The sequence below is a fragment of the Dendrobium catenatum genome, unplaced genomic scaffold (genome assembly GCF_001605985.2).
Source record: "Dendrobium catenatum unplaced genomic scaffold, ASM160598v2 fragScaff_scaffold_1196, whole genome shotgun sequence".
Lineage (NCBI taxonomy): Eukaryota > Viridiplantae > Streptophyta > Magnoliopsida > Asparagales > Orchidaceae > Dendrobium > Dendrobium catenatum.
This window is the reverse complement of record NW_021319658.1, coordinates 182,454-206,074: the sequence shown is the minus strand read 5'-3', so window position 1 is coordinate 206,074 and position 23,621 is coordinate 182,454. Positions and strand designations below refer to the sequence as shown.

Genomic DNA, 23,621 nt, shown 5'->3' with positions numbered 1-23,621 from the left:
TATATTCATTTGAAGGCACTCACACTTAGCTCAATAATAAGTGAATAATTTGAAGGAAAAATATATATTTCAAACACAACTATGATACTTGAAAAGAGTTTTATAAAAATCATTCAATTTGATCATTTAAAATATCACTTAAAATTATGACTTATTTATTATCTCAATGGTATTTTGGCATAAAGATAAATGTTATACATATTTTTTTAATAAAATAAATAATAAAGAATTTCTTTTCAGTTATATATATTATTAGATATATATAGTAAAAGTCATTCATTTATTCGCACTCAACCAAACTAATTAACCAACTTTATAATTTCAAAGACCATCTTCAACCGAACTGCAAACAAGTGTTTATCTGAAAGTACGAGATGGGCCAAGAGGGGGGTGAATTAGAAATTTGTTGTAATAAAATAACAGTCTTAAACAGGAGCTCTAATATTTTTTGTGTTTTTAAATCTTAAACATGAAAATTAAATTTATGTAGAAGTGAATGCTTAAAACAAGATTGCAATAATAAGTGGTGAAATTTTAACTTACTCAACAAAGAATTATAATATAATTTTCATCAAGCAATTATAACGAATGTAAAATGCAAATTATAAACAAAGTGTAGTAAGGGAAAAATCACACCATAAGATTTATAGTGGTTCGGTCACTCTACCTACGTCATCTCCCTAGAGTCCTCCACTCCGGGAATTTCACTACATAAATGTAATTCTCCTTTTACCCTCATAGCAAGGCAGAGAATCATTTACAAACCTCACTTTCACCCTCCCAGTGTGGCAGAGTACCAAACTCTATGTCACCCTCACGGTGATGGTAGTGAACCTTCTCTTTTTTCACACTCCTGTTGAAAGCAAAGTACCTTAGAGGACACGAACCATAAAGGATCTCCCCCATAAAAAGTTTCCCAAAATATCTTCTCGGGCCCCAGGAGAAGAAGCATGTAGCAAGCTAGGAGCAACTGTGTGATCTCTCTCACACTCGTTCTCCCTCACAAACACACCTTCTCCCTGGGGGGGGGGGTGTGAATTGGTATATTAAAAAATTAATCCTAAACAAGAGTACTAATATTTTTTTTTCAAAATAATTAGAAATAAGCAATTTTGATTTTTGAATGTAGAAGCTATCAAATTAAATATGCCTTGAAAAAATAATGATGATGAAATTCTTGTTGTCACAACAAAACAATAATTTCTGATTTTTCACCATGCAACTATAATGAATATTAAAAGCGAGAAAGTAAAATGCAGAAAATGGAAAAAGCACACCATAATTTTTTATAGTGATTTGGTTAACCTTGACATATATCCATTCCCCGGAGTGCTCCACTCCGAGAGTTGCACTACTCAAAAGAGATTCTCATTATGCTCCCACAGCAAGGCGGAGAAGCCTTTACAAAACTCACTTTCATCTTCGCCTGTGTGACGGAGTGCCGGACGCTATATCACCCTACCGGTTACGAAAGTGGACCTTCTCATTTTTCTCCATCATGGAGAAGGCAAAGAACCTTCGAGGACTTTAACCTAGAAGCCTCTCTCCCTAGAGAGCTCCCACAAGACTCACCAAGGCCACAGGAGGAGCAAGCGTATAGCTAACTCGGAGCAACCGTGTGACCCCCTCACATTACTTCTCCCTCAGCTCAAGCTCACATTCTCCTTTCTCTCACGAGCCCTGAATCTCTTCAAGTTCCCTCTCTCGAGTTCTTTCGATTGTCACATTCCTCTCTCTCTCTCTCTCTCTCTTTTTTTATGAATAAAAGCATTGTGTATATAATAGGCTTGAATAAACCCTAAAAATTTAAATTAGTTGTTATTATTCGTACAATACGATACGAAATTGTACAGTAGGATTAGTTCAAAACAACTTCCATCATAATACAAATGAGGACGAATAAGTAATAATTTTTCAATACATCGTACAATACGATATGAATATCATCCAGTATGATTTAATTTATTTTTGTTCGTATATGACAAACGATGGGATGACAGAAAATTGTCTTTGTTCATTGTCTAGTACTTCCCTATTCGTATAGTATGATCAGTTGAGTTTATGCAGTTCGTCTTGTACGATGTATTAATCGTACAGTTCGGTTATTTCAAAAATTAAGGTTTTGTCTGGTACGATCTTTGGTACGAACAAAAATCATATCGTTCATCGTACGGTATGATCCCATTCATGTAGTACGATCATCAATCATTAATTAAACCATTATTTTATTGACTAATCACGGGGGTTAATTTTAGCAAGATTTCAAATATTCGTATAGTACGATGTGTTTAAAATTTAAATTTAAAGTATTGCTTAAATTAATTTGGCAGCTAGGGTTTGGGGTTGAAAACAAATCGTATAATACTATAAAAAGATTGTATAGTACGATTAGTTCACTGAGGCTGATTTCCAGTTAGCCGTTAAGCCTATTTCTCGATTATATATTGTACAGTACGATTTAAAATCGTACAATACGACCTATATAAAAAATAATTTTACACTTTTTTATAAAAAAAATCTCCACTTGTGTGTGTGTGCATGGTCATTCAATCTGCATACACAATTTTTTGGCCAGTCTCAAGAAATAAAAAAATAAAAATTACAGACTCTTTCATATCCTATTCTACCCAGTTTTGAGTTTTCAGTAGTCATGAGCAGTGTGTATTATCCCTGAAATGTTAGTACTCACAGACAAAAATAACATTTAAAATATATAGGGAAGAATGAAATGATTTAATAAATATTATTTGTCATCATCAAAATCGTAGATTAGACATCTTGAATTGCAACATTACCGTCCGCCCAAGCTCCACCAAAATGTCATTTACAGTCTCATTTTTGAGACGTGAACAGTGCAATGTCAATATTAGCACAACTGTTCACAAAAGTTTTTTTTTTAATCATTAATTCCATAAGCAGAGAATGGTGGAAGCATTTCTCATATAATTTTGTTTGTTTGTTTTGGGAATGGGGGTATCTACCTGCTGCCACCCTAAAGGAGGAGCATTGCGGCATAACTAATCCCTTGGTGGGCCTACCAACAACTAACATCACAGGTGCATGACCACACTATTATTTTCTCCTCATTTAAGCAGTCCCACGACATGAGAGTAGAATTGAATATGTGTTAGGAGTTCCCAACCACACTCGCCCTCCAACTCAGTTAAACTCGATGGAGTTCTCTAGTATAATTCGATTGAGAAATTATATATATAAATATATAAGGGAATCCTCTTGTAGATAAATTATACTATTTTGAGTGAAAATGAGTTTTTCGGTGGGGATGACCTAAGATCCAAAAGGCTATCCTGTATTTCGCCTTCAACACACTGTCACTGCCACGCCTCACCTATAATCCTTGCCAAGGGCCAAGGCCATGGTGGCTCTCTGCCTTCCCTCGCTCCACCTCTTCTTCTATCCCTCTTCCAGCTTCCGCTCCTCCTTCTATTCTCCATATAAGACTCCCATATCTTTACCCAAGCTCTGCGCGTCCCTGATTGCCAGGGAAGAAGTTCCAGAGGCGGAGGAGCCGCCTTTACCTTCTTCTTTAAGGGGAGTTGATCGAAAACCCTCGTCTATTCCTGAAGGCGCAGTGACCCCACTCTCGGTGGACTTCAATGCTTGGTACCTTGATGTCATCGCGAAGGCAGAGCTCGCCGATTACGGTCCCGTACGCGGAACCATGGTAATCCGGCCGTATGGATATGCTATATGGGAAGCGATACAGGTTTAGTTTGTTATGCAGTTTGTTTCATTCTGTTAGTTTGCCTCACAAGTTATTGTGATTGGATTGGGATTTTTTGTTGATGTAGGAGTATTTGAATGCAAAGTTTAAGGAGACTGGACACAGTAACATGTACTTCCCTCAGGTGTGTGATTTATGGCTTGTTTGGGCGCTTTTTGTCTACAGTTTTGTTGTTTGAGATTTTAGATTGTATTATCGAGTTAGGGGATGTGCGGATTAGACTGGAGAAGAAGGAGAAGCAGAATAATTCCCTTAGGATTTTCTGAAAACTGTATAAAAAAGTTGCTCCACACTATTACAACAATTCTATTTGACCGGCCCTGCCATTAATGGACACAAGGAAAATATATATTTCTTACTGTTTTAATAGCTATTGTGTCATAAAAAATATCTTTCTGTATCCTTGAGAAATACACTTCCCAAATGCGGCCCGTCTTCCTCACTATTACATTCTTCTTGGGGGATCCTATTGGCCTTTGTTCAGCCTTATATTACTAACCTGTTAACATATGATCGGGTAGTGGTTAGAGTTGGTAATACAATAAAAAGATCACTTTTAAACTAATTTCTTAGTTGAATGTTATTATTTGAGGCTATATACTGGTTGCTTCCTTTCTGATTTTCTGTTTTATGTTCGTTACTTTTGCTTTATTCTACTAATATATTGCTTCAGTTCATACCGTACTCATTTATAGAAAAGGAAGCCAGCCATGTTGAAGGTTTCAGTCCAGAATTAGCAGTAGTGACCATTGGAGGAGGAAAGGAGCTTGAAGAAAAACTTGTGGTATTCTATTTAAGAACTCATATTCATGATGATCATATCTCTTTATGAAGATCAATATTAGTTTCCAACTTTAAAACTAATGTTGTTGTTTATCAACAATTCAACTCTAACTTTATATAATTTGCTTTGGCAGGTAAGGCCAACTAGTGAAACAATTGTGAATCACATGTTTACTCAATGGATTCAGAGCTATCGGGATCTTCCTATAATGATTAACCAGGTAGGCTCTTATGTTATTTTTTTCCTTTGTTTTGTTTTTAAAAAATTGGTAGTATATTTTTTTTTTGTTGCATCATTATTAGAAACTTGTCACAATTCTTGTGAACACACTTCATTATCTTTTAGTGGGCTAATGTTACAAGATGGGAAATGAGGACTAAGCCATTTATAAGGACTCTTGAGTTTCTGTGGCAGGAAGGGCATACTGCCCATGCCACTGCTGAGGAGGCTGAAAAAGAGGTGGGAATCTGCCTCCCTGTTCAACATGATATTGAGTTTACTGTATATTTGATATCATCCTCTATCTTGCTGTGCCGCAGGCATTGCAGATGATTGATGTGTATAAAAAATTTGCTTATGAGCAAGCTGCGATACCTGTTATTGCAGGTAGAAAATCGAAGGCAGAGACATTTGCTGGTGCTTCCTGTACCTATACAATTGAAGCCATGATGGGTGATAGAAAAGCCTTGCAAGCAGGAACTAGTCATAACCTTGGCCAGAATTTTTCTCGTGCGTTTGAAACTCAGGTAATAAACGTGGAATAGTTTTTCTGTTATAGCAAAGGCATTTAAGAGCTTTATGTGATGCAATTCTCAAAGTTTAACGTTGTCAAAAATAAAATATGTTTGTCTTACAATGATCAATTTGACAAATGAACTTTTACAAAATATAACTTAAAATGTAATATTTTTTTTTTTTTTGTAATTTTCAAATTAAGCAGGTGTTTGTATGTATATGCCTAGGACGTTAACTTATCATTAAGATTGAAGAATTTTTTTCGTAATTTTCAAATTAAGCAGGTGTTTGATACAAAAGTTATTTTTGACGATTGATGCTGATTGCTTGTGTTTGTTTGTTCCTTCGCATATAATTATCTATCTAATATAAATTTTGGTACAAGAGGAAGGAAATCATGTTTGGGAACGCGCATAAGAGGATGTATATTCTAGAGTGTTTATATTTGATGTTTATTTGTATCTGGCTATGTAAACCATATTTTTGAAAGAGCAAAAGTAGACATAGGATGCCTTGATTAACAGTTTCTGTCAGTTGCCTAAGTCAAAAAGTGCATATTTTTGCATGCAAACTGATAAATCCCTTAACAAATCTGTCAGTTCACAGATGAAAATGGAGAGAGGCAACATGTTTGGCAAACTTCTTGGGCTATTAGTACTCGCTTTGTTGGTGGCATTATCATGACACATGGAGATGATACTGGCTTAATGCTTCCTCCCAGGCTGGCACCAATACAAGTAATTCCCTTTCATCCTATCATGCTCCCTTCTGCATTTTTTAGCTGCTCTTGTTTGCTTTCTTGGGTCCAAAAGAATCTTAATTTCCAACAGTTTGTGGGCGACGAACCCTCCATGTATTTTCCATAATAGAAGGTGGTCTTGCATATTGTAATATAGCTACTGGCTATTTTTTAAGTATAAAATATCAGGAATATCTGATTTTTTTTTTAAATTCCAGCTTATCATTAATAAGAGGGTTCCCACTCATGGGCACATTTATGTAATTTTCTCTTGCATATGAAGATTGACGATTACTTCATTATATATGAGGTTGGTTGGAAAATGATCCTCCATCTCTTTTATTTGATCTTCTGTGTCCCTGTTTTTCCTGCTAGGGTTGGCAAATTCTGTCCTTGAATATAGTTGATCTCAGTTTCTGGAATGGAGTAGTTGTAATTGAAGTGCTTCAAATTGGAGCTATTCCAAAAATGTAGAGGTATTTCATATTGTTTTTTGGCAGAGAAACTGATAAACCGGTTAAGCAGGTGGGTCCCACTAGGTGGGCAAGAAGATCAAAGAGGAGTAATTCCTTACCATAGAAGAACAAGATTTGAAGGAGTTAATTAGGAGATGTTTCCTAATTAAAAAGGACAGATTTGGGGGCTGAATTGGAGGGGATCAATTAGGAAATGTTTTTTAATTAAAAAAAGGCAGATTTGGAGGCTGATTTGAAGGGAATTAATTAGTAAATGTTTTGTAATTAGAAAAGACATATTCAGAGTGATAACATTTCTAAACCTTCTCTCTCTCTCTCTCTCTCTTTATATATATATATATATATATATAAAGCTGGTGGTTTATTTATTTAGGCTATTACTCAAGTAGTTTTAATTTGTTTACTTTAGCTTCTATTTGTGCACTCAATGTCAAATTCATCTTTTATTTACATTACTGCTTCTGATTATATTCTAGTAATTTGCTTACCATCTGATTTCTTAGTTTTTTACTGTTTCTCTCATAAAGCAGTTCTCATTAATTTTGAAGATAAAATTCTAAAAATTGTAGACGAATTTCTGTTCCGATGCTGATTTCTCAAATTTATTTGCCTGAGTTATATTTTCTCAGGTTTGTTTCATTTTCTAATTTTTACAAATTGTCTTGCGGCCTAAGATATATCTTTGGACATTTAAAATCAGAATGATGAATTATGAAGTTTACAAGGTGTTAGGCAAGCTTTGCAAGCCAATTAAGAGTACCTGCATATGTGAAAGTTTCCTTGTCATACACGAGTCTGTACCTTAAGTGCTGGGATAAAATAATTCATAATCCTTTTTTTTCTTAAGATATTGCTAAATTTTATTGCTGTTATTGCATGTAATTCAGGTTGTAATAGTTCCAATTTGGAAGAAAGGCAATGAGAGAATTGGAGTTCTTTCTACTGCTGCATCAGTTGAACAAATTCTGAAATCTGCAGAGATCAAAGTCAAAATTGACAACTCAGAGCAGAGAACTCCTGGTTGGAAATTTAATTTCTGGGAGATGAAAGTAAGAATTCTTGTTTCATATAGCTTCATCATGTATGTAAATCTTCATGGTCATGCCAAAACAAGATGTTACTTTATTTTCCATCTTTGGGAGATTAAAGCAAAAATTCACCTATCATGCAACTTAATTATTGAGGTTCAATGTATTTATGTTGATTTCAAATGTTTCCTTGTTTTTATTTTATGAGCTTCAAATTGGTTTCAATAATTAAATTGACCCTCTTACCAATCTTTGGCTGTGTGCATATTTTGAAAGTCAGGATATTGGTTTATTGTCAATAGAGTATCTGATAGAAAATACTTGAGTTCGCAAGTAACCCTAAGATAATACTTGAGTTCGCAAGCAAACCTAGCCCAAGTTGATGAACAAACAACAAGGAAACTGCTGTTTGCAGCAGGAAAACAGCTCGATAACAGTGGAAAACAGAGAAAAACTGAATAGAAATCTGGAGAAAATCAAGCCAACCACTTGTATTCCACTAGTAGATGAATAAAAACAGCAACCATACAAGATTATTCAATTCGAGAGGAAGATAACTCTCCAAAATCTCTAACCAAGAAGACTAGATCCCAAATTCAGCCAAAATTCAAGATAAAACCCTAAATCTCCCTTAGCCCCTAATTAACTCCAAAGCCCCCATACAAAATCCCTAAACAACTTTTCTATTCAAAAGTTCCCCCCTTCCATTCAAAATTTTCCTCCAACACTTGAATTAAACCAAAGCTTGGGCCCACAAGGCTTCCGCCCCCCCTTCCCCATTTCCGCCCCATGTGGGGCCCGCCTGGAGTAAGTAAGGACCGGTCCAGCCGGCCCCTCCTGGGCCGGCCTAACATAATCTTCCTTGAACTGTATTCGTCTTGGTGGAATGTTCCATTCCTTCTCCAAATAAGGGGGGCAGTAGGGATGCTAACTAGTGCTTATTTCATGTACTTTGTTCCTATTGCTTGCTTAATATATATTGTGTTGCGTATGCAATTTCCATTCCGAAGCCCATTTATCTTGCTTTGCTATGATTATGACTTGTACCTCGTGCAAATTTAGGCATGGATAAATATATAACCTGTTCTTCAGGGTGTTCCCGTGAGGATTGAAATTGGTCCTCGTGATGTTGCCAATGGTAGTGTGGTGGTAAGTCGGAGAGATGTGCCCGGAAAACTTGGTAAAGATTTGGGGATATCTATGGAGCCTTCAGTGTTGATAGCTCATGTGAAGAGCACGTTGGAAGATGTCCAGGCATCACTTCTACGAAGAGCTACACTTTTTCGTGACAGGTTGAAACTCAACTTCATTTCTCTTTAAAAATTTGCTTATTTTTACACTCAAGCCTCTAAAGTAATTTCTACTCGAATGCTTGTAGCCTGCTGTTCAATTTTCCCTTACAAATGTCTTCTTCTGTTATATTTTGAATAGGAAAAATATCATCTTATTTATTAGTTTCCTTTTGGTTTTAATGCTTTATACTCTACTCTATGCCTTTATATGTCCAACCATCTATGATTCTGAGTCTATGGTAGAACGGTAATATATTTTTATTTTAAAGATCGAGATCATAATCATTTGCACAATCCTCGTTTTGCGTTACTGCAAATTTGGTCATTTTATTATTGCCCACGTGTACTAGCTTGTCATCACTTCTCGAAAATTATCCTCTTCAAGAAAGTAATCTTGATTTCTCAGATGTCCTGTATGTTTGTAACATTGAGTTTTGTTTCCTCTGAAAGTTGATGATTTTTGACAGAAACATAGTGGATGTGAGCTCATACGAGGAGTTGAAGGAAGCAATTTCCCAAGGAAAATGGGCAAGGGGTCCTTGGTCAGCAAGGTAAGGATTGTAATCCAAGTCAATAATATTAGACTACCACCTCAACAAAAAAAAAAACCCTGCCTGTTTGAGAAGAAATTATTCTATGCAGACACCGGACGGACCATAGGACAATCAGAACGTGCCACATTATCCGATACATAGTATTGGTACACAACAAAAAGTGATGTGACGCATTTTGATTGGCCTCTGGACATCGTCCGGTGTTCGCACAAAATAATTTTTCGAGTTTGATACAGCTTCTTTGTTGATGAGATGGATCAATTTCAGATATGAAATAAGCCACATGTGAACTTGGGTAGAAACTAAGGGTCCATTTCAAGCGGCCTTATAGTTATCACACTTCTGTCAGCCTTCTTTTCTAAATTTTTTGTGACAAGAAATTATTTTTTACAATCAGATATGTTATAGTATAGTAGTTATACTAAGGCTGTTGTATAGTTTTTTTGAAAATGAAAAAATTTATAATGTTCATAGTTGCTTAAAATTTTTTTTTCCTATAACAGTTTTACATCTATTTTTATTGACGAACTTCAGCCACTACAATCAGACCCAAAATAAACTCTCTTGCTACTGATTTTCCTTTTCATTAAAAGTCAAGTATACGACAATTAACTATTTCTTGTGAAAAAATGTAGATTATGCAGTTGATTATGGGTTAGTTTGGAATGGCTTTCTTACTGCTTCTCAAAATAACTTTTTAGTACAAAAAATAATAATTTTTGTACTAAAAAATTATTTTAAAAAACAGTAAGAAAGTCATCTCAAATGAAGCCTATATCAGAGTAAGAGAAACATTTGATCTGCTAGTGTGAACTAACAGTGCAGTTTATGCCATCTTGATAATCCCAGTGATGTTGAAGAGCAGAAGGTGAAAGAAGAAACAGGAGCAACAATAAGATGCTTCCCATTTGATCAACCTGAGGGCTCCAAGGTCTGTTTTATGACTGGTAATCCAGCTGAACAAGTTGCTATTTTTGCAAGATCATATTAACATACAGCACTCATCTCCTTTCTTTGTTCTCGAGTGCTTGTATCATTAATATTATCTTGATTATAAATTCATTTATTTCTCCAGACAAGTTATCCTTTTGATTATTAACAGCCAATAATGGTATTATTAGCAATTCTATAATATTACACTTCGTTTGGGGCGGTATTTTGGCACTATTTTTTCATTACTTTCAAGAAAATTTGAGACTAAAAAATTGTCGTAGAAAACAGTAAGAAAATTGTTTCAAATATAATGTAGGTTTGTTTGGGACTTCTTTCTTATTGCTTTGTAAAGCAAATTTTTAGTACAAAAATTTATTTTTTTTACTAGAAAGCTGCTTTAAGAAGAAGTAAGAAAGCCGTCTCAAATGAAGTCTTATTATTAACTTAATTAGTCATTTTATATTACATAATTGAAATTTCAATTCATTTTATTAAAAAAAAATTAATTTAATATTTATGGATAAAATTTCAACCATCTAAATTCTAAAATAGAACGTATGGCTGCTTTTAAGTGGCTGGAATGTGATAATTGTATGTTGTAAACTTGCAATACATGTCCGGAGGGTCGAGACGAAAACTTGCATAGTATTTATTGAAACTATATTAGTTTTGAGGCTGCAAGAAACGAGAAATTATTGTGTGCGGAGTCCGAATGCAGAGAATTTTTTGGATTATTGACCGTACTGAGTATGCTTTTCTTACACTTTATGTATTTGTAGATACTGTTATTTATTTGTAATAAATAAATAATGAATCCTCAGCTAATTATTTACTGCTTATTTATTGCATATCTATAAATACGTAGTATATAAACAGTAAATATACAAAGCATAGGTAGAACTTATGTATAGGATATGCAGTAATCTGATAAATTTTCTGCATTCGGACAGTGCACAGAATAATTTCCCGCAAGAAACAGTGTAATTTGAAGAATTTAAGATCGAGTGTCTGTTATCTGAGAATTACTCCATTAATATTAATCGTGACAGTAAATTTTCAAATGAGCTTATTGCAAAAAAAAAAGACAAAATTGAATTTTTATTTATAAAACCTAAAATTCTAACACTTTAACGAGCAATGTCTAGCTCATTGGAGTGATCGATCTCGTTAGTCATACGACCTAAATTATCCGTTCAGCCAGCGACGGCAACCTCCTAAAGAAATTTGTTGCCGGCGGCGGCATTGGTCCCCGGAAAACTGGATGCCGCATAAAATAAAACGCGGCCAGCACCGCCACCATTCTCGCCGGCATCACATACATCACCACCGCCAACACAAAGCATCCCGCGACAAACACCGCCGTGGCCCCTGGATCCCTCCACGACAGCAGCGCCTGAACCCTCTCAGCCTGCGCTGCCGCATCCCCGAGCATCGCTTGCAGTCTCGTTCCCACAGCCCTCATTCTCTCATATCTCGCCCTCACTGTCTCTTCTCCCTTCACACTCGGCACTGCATCGAATTCCTCATCAAGCTCTTCCCTCTCTGCCCCTTCCGCCTCTGATTCCCTTGCCGCCAGCCCCGCAGCAGGCACCTTAGGTCGCCGCCTATAACGCCATATTCCGACCAGTCCTAAATGCACCGCCACCGCTGGTACGATCATATCGGGGAACCACATCAGAAGCAGAATTGCCACGTGCGCCATTATCGTCGCAGTAGGATTCCGCCACTCACGGATCTCCGACATCCACCGCACTCCGTCGCCGACCCACGACATTGCAGCCGCGATCCGTCCCCAATTCGCTCGCACGCGCCGCATACTGAAAACGGGATCTGATGCCTCCAGCGTCCACATAACCACCTCTCGCCGCAGCGAGGGCTCCGCCCTCGCCAAATGAGCCGCTGAAACCCTGGCCGCTGCAATCCGCAGCGACTCTCGTTGTGGATATCCGATCGGACGGATGTGATGCATCGCCGGTAGAATCGGCAGCGTGTAGACATGAAGCAGGTCGAATTGCGACACGGTCCTTGTGAACCGCATTGCGATCTCAATTTCCCCAGTCCGCTTGAGTCCCGAGGGAAGAAGAAGGAGAAGCGGGTAGAAGCACCGGTAGGAGCGATTCGTCTCTAGGGTGGAGATACGGATCCGGATCCGCCCTAGTGGACGACAATTAGCGGTGGATTCTTTGGATCCACCAGTGACGTCGTCGAAGACGACGATGGTGAGTACGGTGGCAGTATCGAAGACGGGCCAGTTGAACTGCTCGTTCCAAGCGGGGTCGAAGGAGTCGGCGACGGTTCGCGTCCGCGCCCACTTGGGGCCATATTTAGCGACGGCGAAGGCGTCGGTGGTACCCTTGCCGTCGACGGCCTTCATCGGAAGTAGTCCCCTGCATCCGATAACGCCGATATCGATAGTCCCCACTGCCGGCCGCCAAAGCTGCCGCGCGGACGGCCGGTTGTCACTAGTCGCGTGCGTTTGCTCGTCCTGCACGTGATAACCCCCGTCGAGACAGATACGCACGTGCAATCTCACGCCGAATAATCTCCGTCCGCAGCCAGTGGCGGTGGAGGGAAGATCAAGCCAGCGAGAGGCAACTTTGCGGTCATCGACGCGGCGTTCGACGGAGGAGAGTGGGATCGCAGCGGAGCCGAGGATTGCAACTTCCTTTCCTTGTCTCGATTCAAGGTAAAGGACGAGGCTCTCCTCCTCGCTGAATGGCTCGGCAGTGACGAAGAGGAGGTCTTCGTTCCATGCCGGCGCACCATTGCGAGGGAAGGCGGCGCGGGTCTTTAAGACCTGGAAGCCTAGAGTAGCGCGGATGAACAGAGATATCTCCCTCGTCGGCGTCGATATTTCCTGTGCCTCGATCAAGGTGACGCGGAGGTACCAAAGCTTCGGCGATAGGTAAATTTTGGACCGGGAGGTCGAAGCCGCGTCGGCCTTCCAGGCTTCGGCGAATGACTCGTCGGCTTGAGTACCAACCCATGTTGCGAGCATAATGTCGCCGCCGCGGGCGGCTCCGCTACCCTCGAGGCGGTACCACTGCGGGGCCAGTGGTCCGTCCGGTAGGTCGCGCACCGGCAATTCAGAGACATCGAAGCATACGCCACCGAGGAAGTAGCGGTCATCGTCGCCGACGAAGGCATCAGGCGGGTGGTCCCAAACGGAGATTTCTAAGTTGGAGTCGCTGGATGCCGGGTCACGGGCGAAGGCAAAGGTTTGATCCCATTCGAAGAAGGCGGATCGTCGGGCGGTGCAGGTGGCGGTTTGGCGACCGTTGGCCGCGACTCGCACATGCGGCTTGGCATTGCCAGGGAGTGACCTGGCGCGAACGACTCGGATAAAGACGTATTGCATCTTGTCTACTAAGTCGTAGGAGGATCTCTCCACGGGCTCCGGCACAGGCGGTTTTGAAGGCAGTTTGGGGACGGCTTCTACCGGCAGCGGCGGTGGCGGTGATGCGGCCGCCTCTTTTTGGGGTGCCGCCGGACCTTGCGTTTCCGTTTCGGTGGACGGTGGTTCTGTCTCTTGCTCCGGTAAATTTTCACAGTTAGTCTCCTTCTCCGGTGGTGCCTTTGCCTCTAACTTTGCCGCATCTACTGGATCAGCGGCTTTCTCAGCTGCCGGTGACTTTTCTGCAGTGGCATCATCGTCAGTCGGTGGCACCTCCGCCTCGCCGGTGGGATTGTCTTCTTTCATCGCCGCTGCCATCGAAGAAGCAACCGACATATCATCATAGTAAATACGGAGGCCAATATCTCCCCTGACCCAGCTAAAGAAGCTCTTCTTCTCCAAAGGGAAATGAATGAGCGCCTCCTCTCCCTTCCTAACAAATTGTCTGAAGTCCAGCCTGACGCGGCCGAGGAAGTTATTCCTCCGGCTCGGGCCGACCCGCTGGTCATGAAACACGTCGACTTCCAGCGGTTCTCCGGTGATTTTGGCGGAGCTGCTTACATTGAACTCGAGCAGCTCGTTCCAGGTTGGGTTGAGGTTGCGGCATATGGTTTGTGTGCGCCGCCGCTGCCCGTCAAAGTCTGCCACCACGTACGGGCTTGATGTTCCCATGCCGTCCTTGGGCAGGAGGTCACGGGCTTCGACGACCTCAACGAAGAGCTTCCTCGCCGTTGCAGCCATGACAAGCTGGAATATTTGTCAGGTAAACAAATTCACACTACCATGCCATTGTTTTTTTAGCTTAGTCTCAGTTCCTTCTTCGTATATGCTGCTGATAGGTTGGAGGAGTGAGCTTTGTTGATGCATTTATAGACCTGAGTTGGAGCTGATTAAGGTTTTCTTTGTTATAATTTATCACATTAATTTATTAGTTAGGAATTTTGGTTATCAACTAAGGGCACCTCCAACCGAAAATCTCAATTTTCACTCCAAAATACATTGAAACTAAAAATGCCGTGATTCATCTCCAATCGAACTCCATTTTGCGCCCTTTTGCGAAGGTGCCTTTTTCCTCTTTCGCGCGTTTCTTTGGCAAATCCAGTAGAGACAGTAAAATAGTGTATGTAAACAGTGGGACGTCAATATTGGCGTGGAACTGTTCAGTTTTGCCGTTCGGTTGGAGCTCGCGAGCAACATCATTCATGCATTTGGAGTTTGGTTGGAGAATGCCTAGAGATCTTTAAATACAAGCTAAGAGAGGCTTCTTTGCTTCATTTGCAAGGCTGCAAGAAAAGACGTTTGGGTGCTCTTTTGTTGTTGTAAGACTGCACTTTCAATGGAGATTCCCTATCTGCTGACTTGGCTTTGACTCGAAACATTTGGTGAGGGGCTCATCTCTTCGTGTAGAGGTTGGGAAAGCAGGCAAAAGTATCTGTTTTTGAATACCTTTCTCTTGTCGGCCATAGTTTTTTCCCTTTACCAAAGTTATTGAAATTGTTGCACTCTGAATAATATATATTTAGATGTTAATACGTGGCTTTAATGTATATATATATATATATATATATATATATATAATGAGAGAGAAAGAGATTTTCATTTTATTTCTTTCATGTCTCTCCATCTCTTTAATCTTTCTCAAGAAACCGATTGTGAACCCTCAAGTGCTATCGGCTGTTAGGCATATACACTATGCATGTTGGAATTAAACTTATCTGTAAATGATACCAGACCTTGCTAATAGATTTTTGGCTGGTTAGAACTAGAGAATTGAGGGATGTTAGTAAGTATGGAGAGTGAGTAAAAAAGTTATAATGTCTTTGTAAGTTCTCTTAACAGTATGAAGTCCACAATGTCTCTTCACCTCTTATTTATAAGATTGAAAGAGCTATACAAAAGTAACACCTAGACCAAATAAAAAACAATGCATGATAGGACCAATACAAACTGACGCAAATATGCTGACTAATTGTATGATGTACACGTGGACCTCTCATCTCGAGTGAGTGCATTGGGCGACTCTTTAAGGTTGAGTGCTCTAGGTGATTTTTCAAGACTTAGCATATATAGCGAGTTGTGAAGGCGAGTCACTAGGAATGAGAGATGAGTCCCTTGGGTGGAAATGACTGTGAGCTAGGGGCAAGTCCAATCAGTGAGGTAATGGTCATAGGCTTAAGTGTTGTGCGCTTCATATAGCTTGAATAAGTATGTCAACGATATGTAGGTAGCCTTTATTATGGACAGTCGCTATGGGAGAGCTGGTTCTATTGGCGCAAGTACTCCTCAAGGCAAATATCAACCTAAGCAAGCCCCTCAGAGGAGCTCGTCAAGGACGATTACACATTTGGTTTGATCTTTCAGGGTTTGCCCGCACACTGTAATCTCCGTAAGGGGAGCGACCGCTTGCCCACACATTGGTGTTGTTAATTGTTGCGTAGGGTGAGTGTTTCTTTGACTGCATGCTTCTCCTGTTTGAGCTTCTTAATAGGAACATGTTTAGATACATACGAGTTACCAACATGAGAATGGATTATTTTATATTTAGTTCCTTGATTTAATTGCTCATTTGAAAGACGATTTATTAAAAGGAAAGTAAATTTAAGACGAGTTATTTATGATCTTTTCGAAGCATAGAACAAACGGTAAGTAAAAGTTACTACCCCATTATTACTATTGCCTCAAGCAGCGCACCCTCCTGCAAAAGCCTCTTTACGAAATTCTTTTGACCCTATAATATCTCTAGCTATAAATAACAACTAGGAGTGTTGATGCTGCTACTCTCTTTTTCCTCTAACTTAAAGTATTTGCTACTAACTCGCTTGAGATGGCCAATCTAAGGAATTTTTTATTAGGTCCGCACACCTAATGTAGCTCTACATTTAGACGTCAATAAAATGTCGCCACATGTTCTCTTTATCGTGCGGCTCGATAACCTGGCCCGGACCGGAACCCGGTATTGCTATGTATTAGCTAATTTGTGCAGATCAGGGTATTGTTAGGTATTGCTCGGTAAAGAGAAATACCATTCTGTCAAGACCAATACCTAGCAATACCCCGGTTTTACTAGGTATTGCTCCGTATTGGTTTTGACAGAGCGGTATTTCTCATTATTGTCAAGCAATACCTAACAATACCAAGCAATATCTAGCAATACACGAACATAGCAATACCGGGTTTCGGTCCGGGTCGGGTCGTCGGGCCGTGTGGTAAAGAGTAAGAGCACGTTGTGACATATTATTGGCATTCAGATGTAGAGCTACGCCAGGTGTTTGGACCTAATAAATCTTTCAAATATGTCTACACAACCAAATAGAAGTTGAGGAAGGTCCTCCTCCTTTGCAAATGTAAGTCGATAGAAGGTGAGGAGAAGAAGTCCAACTCGCTTGCAATTGATAAGAAGGTGAGTGATCTTGTTGGTGTGGAGCAAGGCAATATTGGCTATAAGGATGTATGTGAGAAGTCGACTCATGAATTGGCTTGGTCTTGGTTTGATAAATGGCTCGTGAGCTAAGCTCGATGAGCTAATAAGCCATTCTCGACTTTATTTGTTAGCTCACATGCCAGCGCGTTTAAAAAATATTAATACAAAATACACTTAAAATATATTGAATTTTAGGATTTTAAGCACAAAATTGTTGAAAATATTCGAAAACTATATCTTACTTTCTTATATTAAATAATTATTTGTTATCTTTCTTATAATTTCTTATTTTCTTGACTATATTTTTATAATAATTGTTTAAATCATAATCATTATCTCTTTCATAATAAACGGGCCGACTCGAATTCATTGAATAAAGCTCGATGACTTAATGGGCATTAGGATTGTAGATCTTCATGATAGGTTGCTAGAGATTCCACTTAACTTTTGGACGAATAATTATTTCTTTTCGATCCTTCCCTCTATACCACAAGTGACTTTATTAGTGTCGAGTACAGTTGGTTAACATGCACCAACAATTGCATAGGCCCGTTTGGCAACAAAGACAATAGGGGTCTTGAGGGGGAGTTATTATTCCGCGTGGATACCAGATGGTAAAACCGTCCGGTTAAGTGCTCAGTATCGCATGGTGAGCAGTACCGAGCACGGGTACTGAGCTTGGTATCGAGCGCGATACATTTTTTGAGTGACGTGATACATTTTTATTGGTCTTCGGACGCCCTTCGGACTCCGCACAGAATAATAAATCCTTGAGGAGAGAGTATGTAGGGCAGAAGGTGTAATCATCTCTGGCTCTTGGTGACTAGGGTGTTGAGGTTTTTGCTCTTGGATGGCCTTTTTTAGACACTCTCAATGAATGAGTTTGCACCTTGGAGGAGAGCTTGCTATGTCCAAACTGAGTTTGAGAGAAGAATCTAATGTTCTGGAGAGGGTGAGCTCGGCAAGTGGCGAAGCCTCCATGTTGAATAATTGTTAGATCCTGCGTATAGAGTATTTTTTAGGGATGAATAAGATCACCTCATCAACTTGTTCAAGCTCAATTCTTCAAACTTTTTTTTTTATTTGTATTCAAGCTTTGTTCATTTAAATGATATATTTTCATTTTTTGTTTGTATTTGGTTCATGTTCAATTTATTTTATGTTTATCTAGCTTTAATAAAATATCCTTATTAAGCTTTCAATGAGTATTATTTTCTAGATTTTCATTAGCTTAACAAGTGAACTGTATTGAGCTTGCTAACAAATAATTATAGTAGAGGTTGTTCACGAACAACACTTGCGAGTATTTTCAAGCTGCCAAATGAGCCCATTTACGAACATATTTAGTGATTATTTTTTAGTTACCAAATGAGCCTGCTCATCAACAAACGAATTCAAAAATAATTTTTTTTTATATAAACAAGCTTGATCATGAAAATTTTAAGCAATACAACACACATAAACAACTAACTTTTATTCATGAACAAATTAATTCTAATAAAAGTATAATGCAAAAATTGAAAATATTTTTTAATAAAATAAGAATAATTTATTATAAAAAATTAAAAATTATAAGAAAATATACCAAATAAAAATTTAAACCAATCTTAAGAAATATATTTAGTTCCAAACAAATATGAATAAGTTTCATATTGAGCTTGTTTTTTTCTTTTTTCATATTGAATTTGTTCACGAGCTTTAAACAACTTTGTTCATAAATATAAACAAGTCAAACACATAGTTGTTCAAGCTTGTTTATTTAACACCTAAACCCTAAAAAATATTTAAGCTTATTTGATTACTTAATCTAACTATCAGAAATAAGCTGTAATTGGCCTGACCCACAAGTAACTTATAGAATGCTTAGTTTATTTGCAGCCCTAATCATCAAGATCCTCAATTTTCGTGGGTTCGTGCCAGTGTAGGTGATGCCAAACTCTATAGCTAGTGTGGTCACCTTCCTCTTGCATACTTCATGAGAGAGGATCAAATAAAGCCTAATCCTATTTCAATGTCAATTAATATGAACATCATCAATTAATATGAGCAGTAAACATATGATAGATTAATAATTTCTATCTAAATCCAATTTCAGTGTCATGTAAAATGCTATATGAAATGTTATCATATGCATCAACGTAATCATATTAATTATACAAATGAATTCTATAATTATATTATTATCCCTATTATCCATGGATCTTGTCCATACCTATCAATATCAATGCATCATGTTTATGCATGAGAAATCGGTTATCAATGCATATAGTGTCTCTACTATATTAATTATCATGATCTAAGGTTTCCTCTGAGAATAGCAAGTACTAACTTGACGATGTGGATGGCACTGGCTAGAACCGGCTGGCTCCTTTGATCTTCCTTTGGCATCTTCCCTGGTTGCCTGATTAAATTGGTTAGGATGGAATCCTTTAGTTCTTGCATTAATGAGATCTTCCATTAGGCCATAGAGATGATTGCATTCCTCCGTGTTATGCTCATGATCCTTATAGAGCACGCGGAACTTGGAGGTGTCTCTAATACGGGAACTTTTATTAGGTCCGGTGTAAGGACGTAGAGGAACATCCGGTCGGAGGCAAAATCCCGCCAAAAAACTCGGTATTTGCTCGGTATTACTAGGTATTATTTGATAATAACGAGGAATACCGCTCTGTGAAGATCAATACCGAGCAATACCGAGTTGTACCGAGTTTTTTCTAGGAAAAACTCAGTACAACTTTTGTATAACTCGGTATTGCTCGGTATAGCTCGGTATAACTCGGTATTGGGTCTTCACATGATGGTATTCCTCGTTATTGTTTGGTATTGCGTGGTATTTGCTCGGTATTTCTCGTTTTTTGGCGCGATTTGGCCTCCGACCGGACGTTCCTCTACGTCTGATCGGAGGACGTAATAATTGTTCTTGTTCCTAATACGGGCACTCGCAGTAATGGGTGTTGGGCACTTAAAGAACTCCTTGTTTTGAATGACTTCCACTAACTCAGCCATAGACGCGCACAAGGAAGTTACAATTGGGCATTTATGAGTGGGCAACCTCAAATGCCTAGTGCTTCCTCCATTCGCGGAGTGGGCAACCTCGCGAATCTAAATAGTCTTGCTTACAGCAGATTTCTCTGCTAATAATGATGATGATGATGATCCTGTGGTGCATAAGGCCTTGTATGTGCTCTGTGATTTCTTGAGCAACGCATATTATGCATGACTTTTATGTCGATCATGCCTTATGGTTAGCTCTTTGAGTGAGTGGTTGAGGATGTCTCGACCACACTATTGTACTCATCCATGTTGATATGGCTATTAGTGAATACGCCCATATTTGAGCAAGTTACAATGGCTTCTTGATTTGAGGAGTAAATACTTCAGATAACTAAACGAGTCGATGCCATAGAAGAGGACTCAAATTTTAAGCAAAGAAGGAATCAGGATTGAGCTTCTTTATCTCGCTGACAATCCTTTTGAACATACTAAAACACAGCTCATTTTGATTCGTTAGTTGATTATCAATTAAGAAGTACTGAATTTGAATTTTTTATATATTATATGTGTGAGTTTACCTTTTTTGTGTGAATCAAAAGTCCAAAAAGAAAAAAAAAAACTACTAAAACTACCGAAGCAGCTCCAATCCCACTCACGTACCATACAGATGCTTGCCACTGGCTGCTTAATCAGCGTGCTATTAGAAGCTTTCCGATCAGTGGAAGCTACAGTACCGAAATAATTTCCAATTGCAGATCTTACATCACAATATATTTTTTTTTAAAAAGTAAAGTTTCTTTTCCTACCTCAAATTCTATGACTATAAACTGTAGGATACTAAGCCTTCATTTGAAATAGTTTTCTTTCTGACTTTTAAAGCAGCTTTTTATTACAAAAAAAAAATTACTTTAAGAAACAGTAAAAAAGATGTTAGGAACATCGACATAACATCCACTTAAAAACATAAGAATAACATAACATCCACTCAAAAACATCGACATCTCTATTTTGAACATCAAACTTAAGCTTTAACATATTAAAATAATACTAATAATAATAATAATAATAATAACCCACTTAATATGTATTCTGTTAAGCTTATTCAAACTATAAAAAAAATTTAGGACTTCATGATATATTAATATCTAAGAAATTTGGTTATTTATAGAAAAAGGTTTTTGCTTTGTTATCTGAATACTTGAGCTGCCATAGGGAAGTAGTTGGTGACATTTTAAATCTTTGCTTTTATTAAAGGAGTGCCTACACCTTTTTAAGGATATTTAAGTCAATTAACACAAACTAACACATACATCACATTCATAGGGCTCGAACCCAAGACCTCTTAGTTGGTAATCAAAACTCTCAACCAACATACCAAGATGAGCTGTGTGAGTTCCTACACCTTGGTTTCGCATATGATACCCCTAATGAATAAGATATGGTGACAAAAGTAGTTAAAAAAATCTAAAAAGATAAAAATGCATGTGAAAAAAAAAAATCTTCTTTCTGAAAAGGTCTCTTTCCAGACATTGAAAGGTGGAATTTTAAATAGATTTGAAAGTTTGAAAAAAAGAAACATTTCGCATATGTGAGATTGACTGTACACATTTGAATTTCCAAGTTTATTGGTTTTGCAAAACCATATACACCACAATGCCATTAAAAGTCCAATCACTATAAAAGAAATTGAAGAGTTGATTAAATGAAGCATGATTGAAATTTGTGAAGCAGAAATTGCATAATCAAAGGAATATCTATACATTCCATTCATTTGAATTTCTATGTTGCTTATCTTCATGCAAATATATCGAATACTACTAAAAAGAAATAAGTCATGGCTGCTTACTTTTCCAAGAACTATATCACAAGCTCAAGCCTGCTATCATTGCAGCTCAGTCAATTCAAACATGTAATTTAATTAGCTTTTAAATTAGTTTTAGATGAGAGGCAAACCGATCTTCTCAACTGCATTTGATTCTACATCATATACATTTAATAGAAAAGGACAGGTTCGAAGTAGTAGTTAGATTGCCTCTATTTTGTTAACTAAGGGTCATGAGTTCCAGAGAAAGAAGTCCCTACTAATGAGAGGACTGATATATCAACATAAAAGATCTAAAACTAAACAGTGCACTGTACATTCAAATCTATATTAGCTGAGCATAATAAAAAAGGAGAAATATTGGGATGAGGATTTTATATGTTCCTATCTATTCAGGGAATAAGATCACAATGGTTGAGGCTGGGATTTCACTAACCTCACACTGCTGTAGAAGCGCTTGAGGTCTTTCATTGCCTTCTCCTCGATCTGAATTGATCTGATGGAGGATGGAGCTTCTGCTTCTGGCTTGAACCAGCGGCTGGGGGCCACACCGCTGGACTCTGAAGGCGAGCCATGAGGAGCAATGGCGAAACCCGAAGTATTAGTTTTCGGACTGTGAGAAGTGCTCTGCTGCTTCTTCACCTGCTAAAATAAAACAAAACTTGATTCACTGAATTATGAGGAAATAGACAAAACATTTGTGGTGGGATGAGTTGAAAGATATGAAAACTTATATGACAAAGCAGATTGCAGTTTATTACAAAAAAAAAAAAGACTCATCATCTAGGATGGAAGCAGATCAATAAACAAAATGGAACCTTGGAAAGCTTAAATTAACGATTACAGATTCAAAATAAAAAATGTTGGGATTTCACATCATTTCCTTCACTTAACCTTCAATCAAAATAAGGTCTAAGCTAGCACTAAATATATAGAATGAAACTGTTAGACCGGTCCAGTGGACCGGTCCAGCCGGTCCGCACGGGACCGGCCGAGTCGCGAAACAGGCGACTGGTTTTGCCTGGGCGGAAGCCGCACGCACGCATGATCCACGGGAGCCCTTTTTGGAAGGTTTTTGAATGGTGTTTAGGAGGGAAATTGATTGTAGAGACTGTTTAGGGAATTCCTTTTGAATTGTATGCATTAAATAGTTGATTTTTCTAGGGTTTGGATATCTTGAATTTGAATGTAATTTGAGATCTAGGGTTTCTTGCTTGGGCTCTTGGCGTTGCCGGAGATTGTCGGAGAGTTGTTCTTCCTCTCGAATCGAAGAACATTGTATCTTTCTTATTGTCTTGCTTCTACTATTGGAATACAATTGATTTGTGTGATTCATTCTCAGATTTCTAGCGTATTCTTCCTGTTTTTCCCTGTTTCTTGGCTGATTTCTGCTGTGGACAGCAGTTTTACATTGGATCTATTTGGTTTTGGTGAGAAACCCTTGGAAATCCAAGTGTTTCCTATCAAATTGGTATCAGAGCATCGTTTTTGGGACCTTTGGCGGCTGAAATCCGGAAATTTCAGCGGGAGTTTCATTTCAGGAAAAAGATCTTCGTGAATCTTGAGAAGAACGATGGCCGAAAAGAAGGTTGACGTCTTGGAAGGCGAAGTCGGCCAATTGAAAGTCGATTTGGAGGAAAGATTCTTCAACCTTCAAAATCAAATCACCTCCAACAATGAAAGGTTGGAGGGGAAGTTCACCGC

At 38.5% G+C, this 23,621-nt stretch overlaps 3 protein-coding genes across 5 annotated transcripts in view; 1 reads left to right on the top strand and 2 right to left on the bottom strand.

Annotated features, from left to right (window-relative positions):
* Positions 1–3,253: 3,253 nt before the first annotated feature.
* Positions 3,254–10,500, top strand: LOC110095768 (proline--tRNA ligase, chloroplastic/mitochondrial). The gene is made up of 11 exons (XM_020821434.2): positions 3,254–3,727; positions 3,813–3,869; positions 4,419–4,529; positions 4,663–4,749; positions 4,875–4,988; positions 5,069–5,275; positions 5,864–6,001; positions 7,367–7,528; positions 8,600–8,799; positions 9,267–9,350; positions 10,203–10,500. Exons 1-11 carry the CDS (start codon positions 3,377–3,379, stop codon positions 10,342–10,344), a joined length of 1,653 nt encoding a protein of 550 aa, XP_020677093.1. The 5' UTR covers positions 3,254–3,376; the 3' UTR covers positions 10,345–10,500.
* A 151-nt stretch (positions 10,501–10,651) lies between these two features.
* LOC110095766 (protein QUIRKY-like) lies at positions 10,652–15,246 on the bottom strand. Its single transcript, XM_020821431.2, has one exon. It carries the CDS (start codon positions 14,419–14,421, stop codon positions 11,467–11,469), a length of 2,955 nt encoding a protein of 984 aa, XP_020677090.1. The 5' UTR covers positions 14,422–15,246; the 3' UTR covers positions 10,652–11,466.
* A 6,807-nt stretch (positions 15,247–22,053) lies between these two features.
* Positions 22,054–23,621, bottom strand: part of LOC110095763 — a 15,146-nt gene continuing 13,578 nt past the window's right edge. For 2 of the 3 annotated variants that reach the window (XM_020821421.2, XM_020821425.2), the window contains one exon: positions 22,054–22,562. In XM_020821421.2, coding sequence (XP_020677080.1) covers positions 22,323–22,562 — 240 coding nt within the window. In that variant the 3' untranslated portion in view covers positions 22,054–22,322. The remainder of the gene's footprint in view (positions 22,563–23,621) is intronic. The other variant, XM_020821424.2, reaches the window with a different exon arrangement.

What these genes read in the sequence shown, in the direction of transcription:
- LOC110095768 (XM_020821434.2), top strand. Translation starts at nt 3,377, where the DNA reads ATGGTGGCTCTCTGCCTTCCCTCGCTCCACCTCTTCTTCTATCCCTCT. An exon ending in GTAACATGTACTTCCCTCAG is followed by an intron (nt 3,870 to 4,418) that starts GTGTGTGATTTA and finishes ATATTGCTTCAG; the next exon opens with TTCATACCGTACTCATTTAT. An exon ending in CTGAGGAGGCTGAAAAAGAG is followed by an intron (nt 4,989 to 5,068) that starts GTGGGAATCTGC and finishes GCTGTGCCGCAG; the next exon opens with GCATTGCAGATGATTGATGT.
- LOC110095766 (XM_020821431.2), bottom strand. Translation starts at nt 14,421, where the DNA reads ATGGCTGCAACGGCGAGGAAGCTCTTCGTTGAGGTCGTCGAAGCCCGT.